Source organism: Aquarana catesbeiana, linkage group LG06 (assembly GCF_042186555.1).
Source record: "Aquarana catesbeiana isolate 2022-GZ linkage group LG06, ASM4218655v1, whole genome shotgun sequence".
In the NCBI taxonomy this organism is placed as follows: domain Eukaryota; kingdom Metazoa; phylum Chordata; class Amphibia; order Anura; family Ranidae; genus Aquarana; species Aquarana catesbeiana.
In genome coordinates this window covers 415,002,489-415,021,511 of record NC_133329.1, presented here as the reverse complement: position 1 = coordinate 415,021,511, position 19,023 = coordinate 415,002,489, and the positions used below count along the sequence as shown (strand labels likewise).

General features: G+C 45.2%; 1 protein-coding gene across 1 annotated transcript in view; it reads left to right on the top strand.

Moving 5' to 3' along the window:
• Window positions 1–19,023, top strand: part of LOC141147317 (protein mono-ADP-ribosyltransferase PARP14-like) — a 157,437-nt gene that overhangs the window by 126,342 nt on the left and 12,072 nt on the right. The window contains exons 11-14 of the mRNA XM_073634534.1: window positions 1,044–1,223; window positions 2,294–2,500; window positions 16,519–17,121; window positions 18,227–18,369. Of these exons, the coding sequence (XP_073490635.1) occupies window positions 1,044–1,223; window positions 2,294–2,500; window positions 16,519–17,121; window positions 18,227–18,369 (1,133 nt within the window). The remainder of the gene's footprint in view (window positions 1–1,043; window positions 1,224–2,293; window positions 2,501–16,518; window positions 17,122–18,226; window positions 18,370–19,023) is intronic.

The following is a 19,023-nucleotide window of genomic DNA, read 5'->3' as shown; positions in this document are numbered from 1 at the left end:
ACTCTGCGGAGTCTGATGTAAGGGGGGCTCTGCTGACTCTGATGTAAGGGAGAACTCTGTGGACTGTAATGTAAGGGGGCTCTGGGAACCCTGATTAAAGGGGAATACTGGGAACTCAGATGTAAGTGGGGGCTCTGGTTACCAGAACTGTTGCGTTTCGCCTTACATCAGAGTTCTCAATGTTGCCCTTAAATTGAAGTCCCCAGAGTTCTCACTTAAATCAAATTCTTACAGTAAAAGGGAACTCTGCGGTTCAGATATAAAGGGGAACTCTGTGGCTCAGATATAAAGGGGAACTCTGCAGGTTCAGATATAAAGGGGAACTCTGTCGATTCTGATGTTAGGGGGAACTCTTGTGAATAAATCCATATGATTAGAAATGTTATTTATTCACAAAATATATATATAGTGTTTACTACACAAATAAAATTTGCTGTGTGGAGCTAAAGTGTTCAGATTTGGCTTGAAGAAAAGGTGGCAACCTTACCCAAGAAGGCAGGAAGGGGGTCCACTGCAGAACATGTGAAAGGGTCCCACTGTGGGACCGTAATGAAGGGCCCTGCAATGGGAGTAAAGGGCCCCAGTCTCGGAGGGAAGGGAGGTGGGTCTGGGGGGCGGGCCCTTCATGGTCTCTTGTACCGGGGACCTGAAGGTTCTTGCTACACCTCTGGTTTATACATTTTTTTCCACAGGTTAGTCAGCAGAGGTAGCCGGAGGGGAGAAGGGATATTTTTAAGCCTAGTTAGTGTTATTCAGGAATATCTACAGTCAGGGGCGGACTGACCATTGAGCGACTCGGGCATTGCCCGAGGGCCCTGGGCCACTAGGGAGCAAAACCAGGGACAGTATGTATAAATCTGTGTTTTCTTTACATCTGTCTGTGTATACTGTGTGATTGTATACTGTGTGTGTGCATACTGTGTGGCTCCATAATCTCTGATTGCCTGGGGGCCCCATAATCTCCTATTGCCCAGGGGCCCCATGAGTTATCAGTCTGCCCCTGGCTACAGTACATTACCAGCTAAAGTTTCCATCTCTGACAGGTGCCCAACCTCATAAGGGATTCGTCATCACCAATTCTGGAAACATCACACAGTGTAAATGGATTCTCCATGTGACAGTAGCAAAAAATCCAAAATCCATCAAAAAAATTGTCCGCAAAATCCTGCAGGAGTGTGAGAAACATCAGGCCTCTTCTGTCACCTTCCCTGCTCTAGGAACAGGTATGATCAATGCATCACAGACAATTCTACTTCCATGTGCAAGATAAAATATGTGTTCCTCTCAGCTGCACCCAATAACCATCTGACTTAGTACAAGATTGCTAAAATGTACCTGTATACCTCACTCATCCAAACAGCATGAGGCCTACTCACCCAAGCAGGTGAATGTTTCACCTCCTTGCTGTGCCCTCCATAGCAATATTGCCCTCAGGATCACAAGTGTGATATAAGCTTAAGAGATGAGTAATGGGATCAGTCCAGACAGAACTTAGATTTTAGTGTTTGATAGATAGTGGAGAGCTAAATCCCAGGCCTACACACCCGCTGTGCCCATTATGAGGGGTTCTCACCATCCCTGTGCTGAGTTCCCGGGTCTGTACACCTGCTGTGCCCTTTATGAGGAGTTCCCACCATCCCTATGCTGAGTTCCCGGGTCTGTACACCCGCTGTGCCCATTATGAGGGGTTCCCACCATCCCTGTGCTGAGTTCCCAGGTCTGTACACCCGCTGTGCCCATTATGAGGAGTTCACACCATCCCTATGCTGAGTTCCCGGGGCTGTACACCTGCTGTGCCCATTATGAGGAGTTCCCACCATCCCTGTGCTGAGTTCCTGGGTCTGTACACCTGATGTACCCATTATGAGGGGTTCCCACCATCCCTGTGCTGAGTTCCCAGGTCTGTACACCTGCTGTGCCCATTATGAGGAGTTCACACCATCCCTATGCTGAGTTCCCGGGGCTGTACACCTGCTGTGCCCATTATGAGGGGTTCCCACCATCCCTGTGCTGAGTTCCTGGGTCTGTACACCTGATGTACCCATTATGAGGGGTTCCCACCATCCCTGTGCTGAGTTCCCATGTCTACGCACCTGCTGTGCCCATTATGAGGGGTTCCCTCCATCCTTGGATGTAGTGGGAGGGGCCTCTTCTGATGCCAGCTTTGTACAGCAGAGGCGCCGGAGGTCAGGTTCCTCTGATTAATGTCTTTTACCTTTACATTTATTGAAGTAAAAGTTAAATTTTGTGGTCAGTAGATATCTATGGTAAACATTTTGTCTGGTTGATACAGGTGCAGGGGGATTATCCGCCTCCACAGTTGCCGACTCAATCCTCGATGGTTTGGTGGACTTCATCAAGTCTAAATCGGTCCGTTCTCTTCAGACGGTGAAAGTGGTTCTATTCCAGCAACCAATGCTGAATGATTTCTACATGAGTATGAAGACAAGAGAGGGGACCGTCTTGCCTGAAGACAAATCTCTCTTAACTAGAATCTCTGGTGAGTTGGGGGTGGGAGTTCAGGATGGCTGACTGAACAAGAAAGGGGAAGAGACCCTTCTGTATGTAGGAGTTCAGGATCCTGGAATAATGACCAATTGAAGCACTATAGCCTAATATTAAACTCTGAATACAAATTATTTACAATGATAGATTGTTTACAAAGCCAACACGTTTTGGGGGCTGTAACCCCACCCCCTTCATCAGGACTTAAAAAGAGGTTTCATGAGCAATGAAAACTGCTGGTCTAATGATAAACATAGAAATGCTTATCCCTGAATGTTGAATGTTGTGCAGTAAATCTATTCTTTATCTCTGCTATTACTGTCTGTCAGCTCCTCCCCTGCCAGAAGCCCGATTTGTGGGGGTTTCCTAATTTGTAGATCAAGCAGAGCTCTGTTGCTTCCTCCCCTCTGCTGTGACTGTGAATTGTAGGCACATCTGTTGAACACATTAATGTCATCAACATCATCACAGGTCTTGTCTGCTCTGTTGCTCCAGCCCCTCTGCTGTCAGCATGCATCTTGGATGCACCTGTCAGGCATTTTGAAGTCATCTTTATTGATTTAATGCACTCCGTCAGTCACGTAATTCATCTGTTTTCACCATGAATTTCAGGTGTACCTGTTTGATGTGCAGATGCTATCTTCACTGATTTAATGTACTATGCTGCTTCTGCCTCCACCACTATCACAGCCCATCTCAGGCTTGCTTTTTGGTCGCTCTGATATCAACATCATTGATCTTGTCTACCCTTGCCCACTTTGCTGTCACCATGCATGTCTTGGGTGTATCTGTTGGGCACACTGATGTCATCATCAACTGTCATCTTGTCTGCTCTGTTGCTCCTGCCCACTCTGCAGTGAACTAGTCTGAGCATAGATGTTTTCCAGGCAATTGCTTTAACATTCCTCCTCCCCCTCTGCAGGCAGTTTGATGGTGCTGGTCTCAGGTAAGTTCGGGGTGCTAGAGACAAGTGTCACTTTGGGAAGGGGGCTTGTGTAACCCAACTTACCTTGGAGAGCTCTGGAAACTCATTGTCCAGCTCCCCCTGCCCCTACTATGTGTAAGATACTATGTCTCTATTAGGGGCACAGGGTGACCGATAATCCCACTATGATCTGCACTAATCAGAATCACTGTACAACCTCACTGGACTCAGCATTTAATTTTACCCATTAACCTGGGTCTTATGTGTGTGGTTTGTGTTGAAGGAATGAAGGGGCTCTTTCACTTGGGACATTAATATTTCTGAACAATATCCCTCAAGAATATATGACGATAACGTCCACCTTTCATCAGAGACCATTGCTAGATGGTTTGAGGTGGGGTGGGGGTTGCTATCTGTTTAAGTGCCTGTATCCCATTGTTCTATTGGGTCTGTCTACCTAGGGAGAAAAGTATTTTGGGATGTATATGTGTCTGTGGATTAGCTGTGAGGAGGGAGGGGGGAATTCCTCCAACAGCTCTCCGTGCTGATAGGACAGTCTACTGATGAGAAGTTTGAATACACCCTTGTGTCTGTTACTGAATGTAGTTTACCCCGCCCTGTGTCATTAATTAAAGGAGGGGGGATTGTCCTCTGAGTGAATTTCTCTGTGTGCCTCTGTTTAAATAAACAGTTCATGTTCCAGCATTGCAGTCAAACGAGTCCTGCCTAGTTCTCAGTTGTAATATGTGGCTATAATATCTAATATCTATTTTCAGACTGGAGAAAGAGGTATATGGCGGAAGCACTCAAGCGGAGTGTGGGAAGCGATTCCGTTACACTGTCAATAAATGCTAATTAGTTATTCATCTTCTACAGAGCAGTGTGGTCAGACAGCAATAGGGGGAGCAGGGGCGTGCTGTTTATCATACTCGATCAGAATACACAACACCTATTAAAATGGGACAAAGTGCGACATGTATTTTGTCCCCTAAGGGGAAGGATGCAGAGAAGATATATTTGAGATTTCCGCTCTAAAAAATAAAACAAAGATATAGTGTATGTGATTTCAATAATGAGTTTGAATCAACTGCTAACTCCTAACTCTCCAACAACATCCAACTATATACTGATTATTGAGTTCACATACACTATATTTGCTTCATTCTCCTAAGCCCTGATAAAGGAGTTACAGCCCCTGAAACGCGTTGGATTTTCAGACAATCTACTATTTGAATAAAAGTGTATTTGGGATTGAATATCACAGTGTCCCGCTTCAATTCTAAGTTCACTTATCTCTATCATAATCCATGGTGATCAAGGAAGCCCTTCGGTGTGCAGAAGATGGCAGCCCTGTTTTCACATTCTTTATATTTACACCATTGCCTTACTATTATTATTATTATCATTCACGATTTATATAGCGCCAACAGTTTATGCAGCGCTTTACAATGTATAGGGGGGACAACGCAATTACAGTACAGTTCAATACAAAAGGTACAGGAGGGCCCAGCTCGTAGAGCTTACATTCTAAGGAAGGGGGTGATGGTACAAAAGGAAATAGCTGCAGAGAATGATTTGATGGGGGGGGGGGGTGGCTCGGGGACAGTTGTTAGGTGGGTGTGGGATAGGCTTCCCTGAATAAATGAGTTTTCAGGGATCTCCTAAAGGTGGACAGGGTAGGGGCTGATCGGACATACTGGGGCAGGAAGTTCCAGAGGATGGGAGAGGCTCTGGAGAAGTCCTGAAGGTGAGCATGGGAGGAGGTAACAAGGGAGCTAGAGAGCAGGAGGTCCTGGGAGGAGCGGAGGGGACGATTTGGGTGATATCTGCCGATAAGGTTGGTGATGTAGATGGGGGCGATGTTGTGAATGGCCTTGTAGGTTATGGTTAGCATTTTGAATTTTACACAGTGGGGTAGGGGAAGCCAGTGAAGGGATTGGTAGAGAGGAGCAGCAGTCATGGATTGGTTAGTGAGGTGTATTAGTCTAGCAGCAGAATTCATAATAGACTAAAGGGGGGTGTCACGGAACGTCCCACACTCCAGTCACGGAACGTCCCACACTCCACTTAACTGCTTCCGTCAGTATACCACTTCCTCCCAGTCTGGATACAGATATCAGATTTTTGATTGAAAATGTATACTTTATTTTGCAAGAAAATATACAAAAAACAAATACTTCAACAGGGTACATTCCACTCTGTACTGTGACGCAGCGCATAAATACACTACATTTCCAAGCATACAAAATAAATTACATTCATTCTGCGATATGATGCCTGATGTGTTGTGCAGCATAATAATACCCCGAAACATCACATCATGCATGACGCCGCATTACCCTGAGAGCATTACTTTCAAAAACATCTCACATAAAGTCAGGTCATACAGTCTAGTAGCATTCAAATGAGCAACGGGTGTGTTGGGGGGGGGTGGAGAAGGTGGGGTGGGGGGGAGAAAAGAGTTCACAGGCCCGAAGCTTTATTTGAACTGCCAAAGAATACATGGGGGAGAGGGGGGGATGGGTAAATCTTCAGACCTCCTCTTCCTCCTTGAAGTCCATCAAGTGATAGTCTCTGAGCAGACTGAACCAGTCTGCGACAGTCCTCGATGGACATCCTCTCCCGCTGGTGGATGAGGCGCTTTTTGGCGCACCATAGAGCGTCCTTAAAGCAACACAGCACCCGCCAGGCACGTCAATGTCCTCCTGTGAATGAGTTCCACAGAAGAGTCCGTTCAACACACCAAAGTGTGTGACAGCAGTCTGTGGCACAAAGTCTTTGAGTTCAGGTTCCAGGGCCCTCAACAGGTCCCGTGCAAAGGGGCACTCCCAGAAAACATGCAGAGCCGTTTCCTCCTGGATGATGCAAAAAGGGCAGTGCCTGTATCTGCACAGGTTTCTGGCATGCATGAATGTCCTGAGTGGCAACCCCCCTTGGATTGCCATACATGTCAGATCTTTGTACCTGTTGGTGAGTCTCTTTGAAGAAACATTCCTCCAGACCACTTTACAAGTGGCTGAAGGGAGGGCTGGAACAGTCCCAACAATGTCCGATGCTCTAATCAACTTGTGGATAGTTTTTGGCTTCCACAAGTCGGGCTTCACTCCATGTAGCCCCAGCTCCTTAATAAACTTGAAGGTGTCCAAGTAGTACCAAGGAGTGTCCCAGTTGTAGGGGATGGAGCTGTCCCATTTGTCCCATCCAAGGGTCCTCCAAAGAGGTAGGAGGAAAAAACGGGACATGGAGTTACAGCCAGAGTCCACAGTTCTGTCAACTAATGTGCTGCGGATGCAGTTACAAGCAAAGCACACCCTCAGTATGGTAGCGATGTCGGGCACGCCCTTACCGCCCTTGAGGGGTTCCTTGAACATAACCGCCCACTTCACTCTGTCCATTTTGGAGCTCCAGATGAAGTGAAACACCGCCCAGGTGATGGCCTTGCAGGTGTTAACCCGGGGGGGCCAGACCTGGGCGAGGTACTGCAACACAGGGAGAATCTCGCCGTGGAGTACCAGTGTTTTACCTTCGATGGTGAGTTCTCTGAGGCTCCAAAGTCCAAACTTCTGTCGCATCTTTGACAGTCTTTCTTCCCAGGACCTCAGGGCTGCGCCCTCAGCTCCAAACCAGACCCCAAGAATTTTGATGAAGTCTGTCTTGGCACGGAAAGGAATGGGTGCAGAAGAAGGCAGGAACCACTTTCCGAAGAGCATGACTTCTGACTGCCCGCAGTTGACCTTTGCCCCTGAAGCTTGGCCGAAGTCCTCAAAGGTCTGGGTGAGTGTGTCGATGGAGCGCCGATCAGCACAGAACACCGTCACAACGTCCATGTAGAGTGAGCACCTGACCTCCCGTCTGTCCGGTCCTGGTGCGGTGATCCCTCTGATCTCTGGGTTCCGTCTGATGCTTCGGGCAAAGAGCTCTATACAACAAACAAAAAGCAGAGGTGAGAGAGGGCAGCCTTGTCTGACCCCAGACAAAATTGGAAAGGGGTCAGTTTTACAGTCATTTATACCAAACTAGAAATGTCATTGTACATTACATTCACATACGAACAAAACATTTCCCCAAGACCAAACCTGTGCAGAGCTCTGCACATAAACTCGTAGGAGACACGGTCAAAGGCCTTCTCCTGGTCAAGAATGACCAGGGCCGCATGCACACGGCAGCCATGAATGTACTGGACTGTGTCCCGGACAAGCGCAAGGCTGTCCACAATCCTGCGACCAGGAATGCCACAAGTCTGATCTGGGTGGATGATCTGTCCGATGACAGACTTCAGCCTGTTGGCCAGGACCTTGGCGAGGATTTTGTAGTCCACATTCAGAAGAGAGATCGGACGCCAATTTTTAAGATCCGATCTCTCCCCCTTTCGCTTATACAAAATCGTGATCACCCCCTCCCTCAGTGACGGAGCCATTCTGCCCTCCACCACCATCTCCTCGTACCCAAAGTTAGGGTCCCCTGTCAGCTTCACATACAACAGTCCCAGGCCGCCGTAGCCAAAGCCTTCCGTTGGGCTGTCATCAACTATCAAAGGGCATGCTTGAGATACATGCCACCGGAGGGCTCTGTAGCTCTCATTCAGCCGCATCTCTGTCCAGACCAGCCTGCTTAATTCCACTGTCTGCTCCTTGTTCGGTTTTTGTCCCAAAAACAGAACCTGCAATCAATACTGCGACCAGTAACTTTCCTCGATGGAGGGGAGAACTTTTCCCTGGTGTCGCTGCTCACGGGCTAGCGCTTCCTTCCAGAGTTCACAATGGATAGAAACAAACCATCCCAGCAGGACCTGCTCTGATACTGGTCCTCTGTGCTGTATCTGCATCTCTCGCAACCTCCTTCTGAATTCCTCTTCCATGGCGGCTGGTATCTATACCTCTCCTCTCTTCTCCTGCTATCCGGACCTTGGATACAGGTAGAAGCTTGGATGTCCCAGACTGCAGGAAGCATCCCGCTGCTTGCCACCAATGTCACGGAACGTCCCACACTCCACTTGAGTGCTTCCGTCATATACCACTTCCTCCCAGTCCGGATACAGATATCCGATATTCCAACCACTCATAAGCACAAAACAAGGCGACACTTGTTTCACTGCTAACATGGACTAACTTTTTATTTGAGATCTCACACAAATATATACAGCAGGATGACTAAAAGCGAACCTAATTAACATGAGCTAATTATCTAATCCTTTATCCAGCCTAGGTGACTAAGAGACATGACCTTTTAGAACAGACTTGTGGTCACCGAGCTTCACACAGTACATTATACATTATCATAAGTACAACCACAGGACATTTTCTCACAATAGCCGGAGCTAATTACAATTAACAATACAAACAGTGATCTCACCCCCTCCTCAGCCTAGTCATCAACAAACTATAGTAGTTTGACTATTCAATACACATTACCATACACATCAACACAGGGTTAATTAGAACAAACAACAATGTGTGGAATACCCTTAGAACCTGTGGTGAGCCAGACTAGACTCATTTACATTAAGCATGTTATAGCCGACATCAAACAGGTGAGTGGAGTTGATGATATTAGCATCTTCTCACAGTATGAGTCCCAACAGTATGACTCAGTCACTATTGCTAATATGGCAAATACAGGGTCCTCAGAGTCTGTGTGTCCTGGGGGACAAGGACCCGAAACCAAAATAACAACACCTCAAGGGTACCCCAAATGCCAGGGCACATAATCTGTAGTCAAGAAGCTCACATTCAGTCCCCTCCAACAGCCTCTGTCCCGGGTGATTCTGTCACAGGGGGATAGCCTGCTTAAGGGTAGGCCATTAAGGAGAGAGTTGCAGTAGTCAAGGTGGGAAATAATCAAGGAGTGAAAAAGTTGCTTTGTGGTGTCATTAGTCATGAAGGGTGGAATTCTGGAGATGTTGCGGAGGTTAAGGCGGCAGGATTTAGCCAGTGATTGGATGTGGGGGCTGAAGGAGAGGTCAGAGTTAAGGATTACACCCAGCACCCTGGCATGTGTGGAAGTCAGAGGGGGGCGACCGTGAAGGAGAAAATATAACAAGCTCAGTTTTAGAAAGATTGAGTTTGAGGAAGTGGTGTGACATCCATATCGATATGTCATTTAGTAAGTTTGAGATCTGTGAGGAGATAGAGGGGGTGAGTTGAGGAGTGGAGAGATAGATCTGGGTGTCGTCAGCATAGAGGTGGTATTGGAAGCCATGGAAGGTTATCAACTGGCCCAAGCAAGAGGTATAGAGTGAGAATAGGAGAGGCCCAAGGACGGAGCCTTGGGGTACCCCAACAGAAAGAGAAAGGGGAGCGGAGGAGATGGAGTTGTAAGTGACACTGAAAGTGCGCTGAGAGAGGTAGGAGGAGAACCAGGATAAAGCAGAATCACGGAGGCCAAGGGAGTGTAATTTGCTGAGGAGGAGCAAGTGGTCAACTGTGTCAAAGGCAGCGGAGAGGTCTAAAAGTATGAGTATGGAGTAGTGCCCATTGGTTTTAGCTGTTAGTAAGTCATTGGTTAGTTTTAGTAGGGCAGTTTCAGTAGAATGTTGTGGGCGGAAGCCAGACTGTAGGGGGTCGAGAAGGTTGTTGTCCGTGAGGTAGCGACTCATTCGGTCATGGACAAGGCGTTTGATGAGCTTGTGGAGGAAAATGGGAGCAGGGAGATGGGTCTTAAGTTATTCAAACAGGTGGGGTCTAGTGAGGGTTTTTTGAGTATGGGGATAACCAGTGCATGTTTGAGCGGGGAAGGAGAGGTTGAAGATGTGGGTTAGGGAGTTGAGGATAGAGTAGGAAGGTGGTTGCAGTAATTGAGAGGGGACAGGGTCCAGGGGACAGATAGTGAGGTGGGCTATGGAAAGGAGTTTATCAACTTCATCTGTGGTAACTGGGCAAAAGGAGGAGAGTATTGAGTGTGGTGTTGGACCCGATGTGTTGGGTAGGGGAGGAGTTTGAATGCTGGATATCTCCTTGCGAATGGGTCGATTTTGTAATTAAAATGGGTGGCAATCTATTGAGCGGTAAGCAAGTTGGTGGGTGGGGGCAGTGGGGGGTGAAGTAAGGAATTAAGGGTAGAAAAGAGTTGACAAGGTTTGGATGAGAGGGTTTTGATGAGTGTTATAATAGGTTTGTTTAGCAGTGTGGAGGCAGGAGTTGTATTTGAGAAGGGGGGATTTGTAGAGGGTAAAGTCTTGCAGGGATTTAGTTTTACGCCATGCTCGCTCAAGAGCACGGCTGTGTCTTTTAAGACTTCTGGTGTCGTCTGTTTGCCAGGGTTGTGGCAGATGGAGCCTGGTTCTGCGTGTAGAAAGAGGAGCAAGTATGTCTAGGGAGGATGACAACGTGGTGTTGTAGATGGAAGTGGTTAGGTCTGGGCAGGACAGGGGTGCGATTTTGTCATAAAGGCCATCAGTAGCAGAATGAAGAAGGGAAGGGTTGAGGTTGCGAAGGTTTCTGCGGGTAGTGGTTTGTGGGTTGGCAGCATGGGATGTAGGAGAGTGTGAAATGGATAAGGTTGTGATCAGAGAGAGGAAAGGGGGTGTTAGAGAGATTGCAGGGAGTGCAGCGATGGGAGAATACAAGCTCAAGAGTGTTGCCATTGGAGTGAGTGGTGGTTTCTGTCTATTGTGTTAGGTTAAAAGAGGAGGCTAGGTTGAGTCGTTTAAAAGTGGTAGCAGTAATAACATTGATTGGAATGTTAAAGTCACCTAGGATGATGGCAGGCACTTCAGATGAGAGAAAATAGGGTAGCCATGCAGAGAAGTCATCCAGAAAGCGTGACACTGGTCCAGGAGGCCGATAAATGACTGTGACCCTGAGACAAGCTGGAGAGAAAAGACGAATGCAGTGCATTTTGAAAGAGCAGGGGGAAAGAGAGGGAGGTGTGGGAAGTACCTGGAAGGTGCATTGTGGGGAGAGAAGTCCGACACCACCTCCTTTTAGTCCACTGGGTCTGGTGGAATGAGTCCAGAGGAGGCCACTGTGGGACAGAGCAGCTGGAGAGGTAGTGTCAAATTCTTGGAGCCAGGTTTCGGTTATAGCAAATGGATTAAGGGATTTGGAGAGGAAAAGGTCATTGACAGAAACTAGTTTGTTGAAGACCGAGTGGGCATTCCAGAGGGCACATGAAAGAGGGGGGCCGACTTGTGGAATCAGGGGAATTGGGATAAGAAGGTTGAAGTTACGACTACTGTTGGAGGAGGTAGATGGCCAATTTTGGCGTTGGGAATTGGGTGTGGGAGGGCCGGGGTTTGGTGTGTTGTCCCCAGACATTAGGAGTAGTAGGAGGGTGAGGGTGATAAGGCGGGAGTGGGATTTATGAGAGGGCAGATGCTGTGGTGGAATGGAAGAGGTGATACTGTGATGGCGTAGAAAGAGCAGGAGGTGGTAAGTGGCGTAATATTGAGTGGGAAGAAGAGAGGGAGATATGTACAGGTTGGGGGCTGGAGAGGGGGGATAAAGAAATGAGATTTTGAGGTGAGAGGATGTTATAACAAAGATTAGTGTGATCGTGTTGGAGGATGGGAAGAGGGGAATAGAAGGAAGGCTGAGGAAAGTTAGAGAATGAAGAGGAATTTCCTGGAAAATAGCTGTTGAACAATAATGTCTGTACTTACTTTTTTGTAGCAGTGCCTTAGTCAAAGTGCCCGTGTACAAGTGCCAAACACTTGTTGCCGGCGTGCAAGGAGTGACCAGCCTAAACCCTCACCAGCCGTCCCAAGAAATTAACTACATTTATACTGGGATGGTGGGGGGGGAGATTCAAAATTAGTCAATTTGAAGCTGATAAAACCAGGCTTGTGGGGGGTGGGGTTTTACAACTGGTCTGGACACAGTGCAAGAGGGGGCAACAGAATAAGGTTAAATGTTTGAATTTGTTCAGGGCAGCATAATACAAAATAAGTGACACTTTCAAAAACAAACAAGTATAGACAGTAGTTTCAAATTCTTAGTCAGAATTAAAGTTCAGTTAGGCAATGTAGTCCAGTGTTTAAGAGAAGAGTGGAATCTTTGCAGTTACCAGAGGGTATGAAGAGTCAGGTGAGAAATCGCAGACAGGTAGAGTGACTTTTTGTGTTGCAGGGAAGATCAGGGTAGTTACCAGAAGGTAACTATTGAATTCCAACAATAAAAAACAAACACAGGGGCAAATTGGATGTTGGTGTAGCGATAGCAGATTGCCGGCAAGTACTTGGCACACCTATTTCTACACCTTAATTCCTCTCAGTGCAGGTTTTCTGAGAGGACTGAAGGTATAATGGGGTTGGAGATCCCAGCTGATGAGGAGCAAGGAGAGGTCCGCCTTGTTCTTTGGTGTGGGTCTTTTAAGTACTGTTGCCAACAGACTGCATGGAAGGTCGACATATGTCTGGTCGAGCATGTAGTGCCCAAGCGGCTGCTGTTTTGGCCACGCTTGATACGCTTCAGACATATGTTGCAAACAGCAATGGTGCGATCTGCTGCAGACGTATCATAAAAAGCCCACACCAAAGAACTTTTCAAAATACGCGGGGAGTCAGCAGCGCCCTGCACATGCGGAGCTCTGCGGTGTGATGCAGTCGGGTGGCTGTCCTTAAGCTGGCCCCTGGAGGGCATCCTGCCTCGTTGGAGATGTGCCGCCTCCTCCTCCTCTCTTCTATCAGGCACCCACGTAGAGTCAGTGACCTCATCATCCCCTCAATCCTCGTCACTGGAGCAAACTTGGCAGTATGCTGCAGCTGGGGGAACATAACTGCAAGTTTCTTGTCCTTCTTGGGCACCCCCTCTCTCTGGGCTCACGTTACTGCATTCCTCAACCTGGGTACCATCATCGGAGCCTTCAAAATTCTGCGCATCCTCCTGCAGCATGTACCCGACACTGTGGTCGAACAGTTCAGGGGACTCCTCCGTGCATGATGGTGGGGCTAGGGAAGGAGTGACTGATGACATTGAGCCGATGGAATAGGCCACTTTGGCAGCTGCATTGGCAGGCAAACTACTGTGAGCCTGGGTGAAAGAGGATAAGGAGGATGAGGAGGATGAGGACAGCTTAGTTATCCACTCTACCAACTCTTCTGCATGTTGTGGATCAACACGGCCAGCTACCGAAAAAAAGGACAAGCGTGCCCCACGGCCACATGCTGAGGATGCACTGTGTCCACGACCAGCACTGTTGGCTGTAGACACAGAGCCTGCTTGCCCTCTTTTAGTGGCCTGTGAGCGTCTGCCTCTCCTTGGTGGCCTTCCAGACATGCTGTAAAATTTTATTAGCAAAACACCACCTGAAGTTTACAACAAAACGTACACCAGGAATGGCCTGCAGTCAGATATAGGCTTGGCTAGACTAGAATGCAATGGATATATATGTAGGAGACTGTATATATATTTTATGCACTGCAGATCACTGACTCACCTGCTTGCCTGCCTGAAAGTGTATTTGAATACGTACACCAGCAATGGCCTGCAGTCAGATATAGGCTTGGCTAGACTAGAATGCAGTGGATATATATGTAGGAGACTGTATGTATATATTTTATGCACTGCAGATCACTGAATCACCTGCCTGCCTGAAAGTATGTTTGAAAACGTACACCAGGTGACTTCATAGCATCTAAATCATTCCTTTCATTCCCATCACTTAGAGAAAAATATGATCTACCAAACTCTGAGATATTTAGATATCTCCAAATCAAAAATTTCTATACACCATTCCTAAAGGGGGATACACCATTATCCCAATTATCCATTTTTGAATCAATCTGTACAAAAGATCCATTTGCTAAAGGTACAATTTCATCACTTTATAATCAATTATATGAAGTAGCAAATCTTAATAGACCCTCTTACGTTCAGAGGTGGGAGGAGGACCTGGGACGAACTTTAGAAGACACGGACTGGTCTAACATATGGCTCACATCTAAGTCATCTTCACCCAACATCTTAGCACTGGAGACAAATTATAAAGTCCTAACTCGCTGGTACCTTGTACCTGCTAGAGTGGCAAAATATTCACCTAATACCTCAGCTCTTTGTTTTCGAGGATGCCCAGAAATAGGCATATATTTACACATATGGTGGACGTGCCCAGTAATCCAAACCTTCTGGAAGGAAGTTTTCGTGATTGCATCTAAAATATTTAAAAAGATAATACAACCAGATCCATATTTAACTTTACTTAATCTAAAACCGGAATGGTTACCACTCTCTCAATTCAAACTTATGATCCAACTAATAACGGCTGCAAAACAAACAGTGGCCAAGGCATGGAAATCTCCTACATTGGTACTAGCAGAAACAATTCACAGAATGAATAATACAATGTCCCATGCTAAGATGGTAGCCATCGATCAAAATCAAATTCCAAAATTTGAAAAACTTTGGCACCCTTGGATAAAACAACAGTTCCTGTCAAATTTCAATGACTCTGTCCTGTTGCCATGGTAACAGATTAAATGACTTACAGAGACACCCATTCTAAGGCTTCAAAGAGAACTAAAAAGAATAATAAACTGACGAGCGGGACAACCTTGTGGACCATACCTCTACCTTTCAACCCTTTTTCTTCTTTCTCTTTCCTTTTCTCCACCTTACGATTAAAGCTCATTATCAGAATTTATTTGACCTATATACACTCTACTTGTAAACAATATGTATAGTAGGTATAAATCATTTAAATACCTACAAAAGTAACTAAGGAAATGATATATATCTTTAAATTAGGTTTACGTGAACCCAATGTTTAATATTTGAAATTTCATGATATTTACCTATATAAACCCTACTGTAAAACAATGAGCTTACTTTATAGATCCTTGTAAACTTACTTTATGTATCTTTATAACATTGTATACTCAATAAACTTCTTTTGACAAGGAAAACGTACACCAGGAATGGCCTGCAGTCAGATATAGGCTTGGCTAGACTAGAATGCAGTGGATATATATGTAGGAGACTGTATATATATTTTATATATCACCTGCCTGCCTAAAGTAAGTTAGAAAGAGTACACAAGAAATGGATTGCAGTGAGATATAGCTAAACTGGATATATATATATATACACTGTATACTGTATATATATATATATATATATATATATATATATATACACGAGACTGACTGTATATATATATATATATATATATATATATATATATATATATATATTAAATACACTGCAGCTAACTGAATCACCTGCCTGCCTGAAGTATATTAGAAAGAGTATACCAGGAACGGACTGCAGTCAGATCTAGCTGAACTGAATACAGTATGTGCATATATATATATATATATATATATATATATATATATATATATATATATATATATATACATATATACAAGCCTGGATGTGTATATATATATATATATATATATATATATATATATATATATATATATATATATATATATTATAATAAATACACTGCAGCTAACTGAATCACCTGCCTGCCTGAAGTATATTAGAAAGAGTATACCAGGAACGGACTGCAGTCAGATCTAGCTGAACTGAATACAGTATGTGCATATATATATATATATACATATATACAAGCCTGGATGTGTATATATATATATATATATATATATATATATATATATATATATATATATATATATATATATAATATAATAAATACACTGCAGCTAACTGAATCACCTGCCTGCTCAATGTAAGTGAAATTACACTCTCTTCGTCAATGCCAGCAACACACTATACAGGGCCGACGTGCAGGCGGCCTTATATAGTGTGGGGCGTGGACTTAACCCCCTGAGCCATATTTGGCCAAAGGCACCCTGCCTTTGGCCAATTATGGCTCTCTTTGCTGACGGCGCTGTGATTGGCCAAAGCATGCGGGTTATAGTGCATTCTTGGCCAGTCATCAGACAGCAATGCACTGCGCTCCCGCAGTGCATTATGGGCCGTTATGTGCGGCTCAAATTTGGCACAAACGGCCCATAATGTTCATTTTTCGAACTTCAAATGGGCGAACAGCCAATGTTCGAGTCAAACTCATGTTCGACCCAAACATAAAGCTCATCTCTATTCATAAACTATTTGTTCACAATTTATATTTCCACTGTCAGAGCAGTTTGTGACACCATTGTTTCTTTTTTTCCCCTGTAGAATATTTTATGCCACCAAAAGCACCGAAGCCAGCTCAGAAGCTCACTGCTTTCCAGTTGATGGACAGCATTGAGCCTGTGGTGTTCAGCTTGTGTGCCAAAGATAAAAAAAGCGTGGACAGGACAAAGGCTTGGCTACAGCAGACGATCGACAATGAGCTGGCAGAGAAGGTGATCACAGAGGAATGTATCTCTGAATTAGAAGAAGCTGAGGTGAAGAAGATCTCCGACCTCCAGAAAAAGTTTCAAGTCTCTGTCCTTTACAAACCACCCGACCCCTCCATCCAGATTGTGGGCCTCACTCGGGATGTCCTACTTGTGTCCGGGGAGATTGAAATGATTATAAACCGGGTAAAAGACAGAAAGAACAGAGAGCGGGCAGCAGAGCTCACCGGGAAACTGGTGGAATGGAGATATGACAATGGAGGAACTATGATTCCCTTCGACAAGATGACAAACCTGGAGTTGGAAGAGGCAAAAAATGACAAGAAGGTCCAGATCACAATCCAGATCCAAGGAAATCAATATACTGTCAATTTACAAGGAGAAACTGCCATAGACAAGCATGGGAACCAAATTCAAATCCAACGTGTTTTGAAACATGGTAATATGACTTTTGTTGGTAGTTTATCCATTATATTATATAAACTCAATGAAAAACAAGAGTTGCCATTGCAGGGAAGAGTCTTCTCAACCAAGACAGCTGTAGCATTATTTCCACAGGAGATACTGAATTTTCATGGGCTCTCCTACCCTTCCCATAGCTACACCCGATGGTGCACAATGGGCGATAGTTAGGTTTCAGTCAGTTTAGTCTTTCTGAAGAGTAGTTGCTCAACAAATGGAGAGAGGGTTGGTGGTACAGAATACCCAAACCAGCAAAATAACCCAGGCCATCTTATTTCAGCAACAAAATTGTATGGTGTATTGGATGGTGGCTATAATATCTTAAGTAGTGGCCTTCTAGTAATATCAAAGTTAATGATGTGCCTATTGTTTCAGTAACAATTAAATTCTTTAAGACCATCTATTGGTGATCCTAAGTAGAACCCTTCCAGTGACACTAGATGCTTTAAGTGTAGCTATTGGTGTTCCTAATATTTTAGCAGCAGACTCTCAATAGGAATTATTCCTATAATCCTATGCAAGCATTTACGGGTACCTTTAAGGGTTGGGTAATGAGGTCTCCTTGTAATGACCATGCAGCAGCCGCTTACCCCAAGCTCTCTTGGATTTCTTTCTGCATAGCAGACTTCTTTGAAGATGCTCCAACAAGCAGAAATCTTCCTGAGCCTCCCGATACTAACACAGGCCAGCTTGGATTTCTTGCACCTTGCCTTAGGCCCCAGGAAGATGAGCTCAATAAATTCAATGGCAGCCAGATGTCTCATCATCCTTAATTTCTGGTGACACATCTGCCTGTCTATGGCTAGTTACTATTTCCTACATTGCAGGGACATGGAGGGAATGTGACAGCTTAGGATAGACCATCTGGAATAAGGTGGAAATTTGCTTCTCTGGTACGATTTGGTGGCTTTATCGCTTCCAGAGAACCGAGACCTGAGTGTATGAGGGGACCTCAGAATTATCTTCTATATATTTAACCATTCTTATTGGCTGCCATGTCAATGCTTTCAGTGAGGTTGTACACCAAAGGTTTTACTTGTCTGGTTTTTCTTCAGGTCCTGACTGCACATCTTATCTTTCAGATGGGGACACTCACAGATTACCATCACACTGGAAGCCGATGGGTGCGACTATTGTGATGGAAGTGGATGTCATTCCAGGAACTCCTGAGTACTCTGCTGTACAGCAGAAATTCCAGAAAAGCTGTGAAAACAAAATACTGAAGGTAATGTCTCTGATACATTGTGATTAAAGATGGCAGATGTCAGTGATAGAATTCTGGGGGACAGTGATGGTATTACGCTTATAGTGTAGGGACTGGACATATCAACATGGCACTGGAGACTGGTGCTGGGTATGTGTCATGGAGTAAATAGAGCCTCCATGACAGGGAGAGATGTTTGACTTACCTGGAGAGCAGGGTCACCGGGTCACACCATTGTTGGATGGCACAAGATAAATCCCCCAGTAGAGGCTCCTGATGACTTTTATGGCAACAGTAGAAAACATTACACCAGAATAGCAGGATGTATGGTTGGATTTCCAAATAATCAGTTCAGCTCCAGATTCCAAAGCTTAGTCAGAGTATCTGTGAAAAGGCAATGAGCTGGAGGTAAATTTCTGACTCAGTAGCCAGGTGTGAAGGCCACATCCATAGGCATTAGTCTAGTCCATGCAGTGTACAGAGTCTCCTGTAGGTGACAGTTAAAAAGCAGAAAGGGCAAACAGACTGCTCTAGGATGAAGTATAAACAAGAAGGTGTATAATCAGGGTTTAGGTGCAGGTTTGGTTATGATGGTGCAAAGAACTGGGCACTCCAATTACAGAATAATGACTGGCACTATGGAATGGTCAGACATAAACCTTCAATAGAATATTT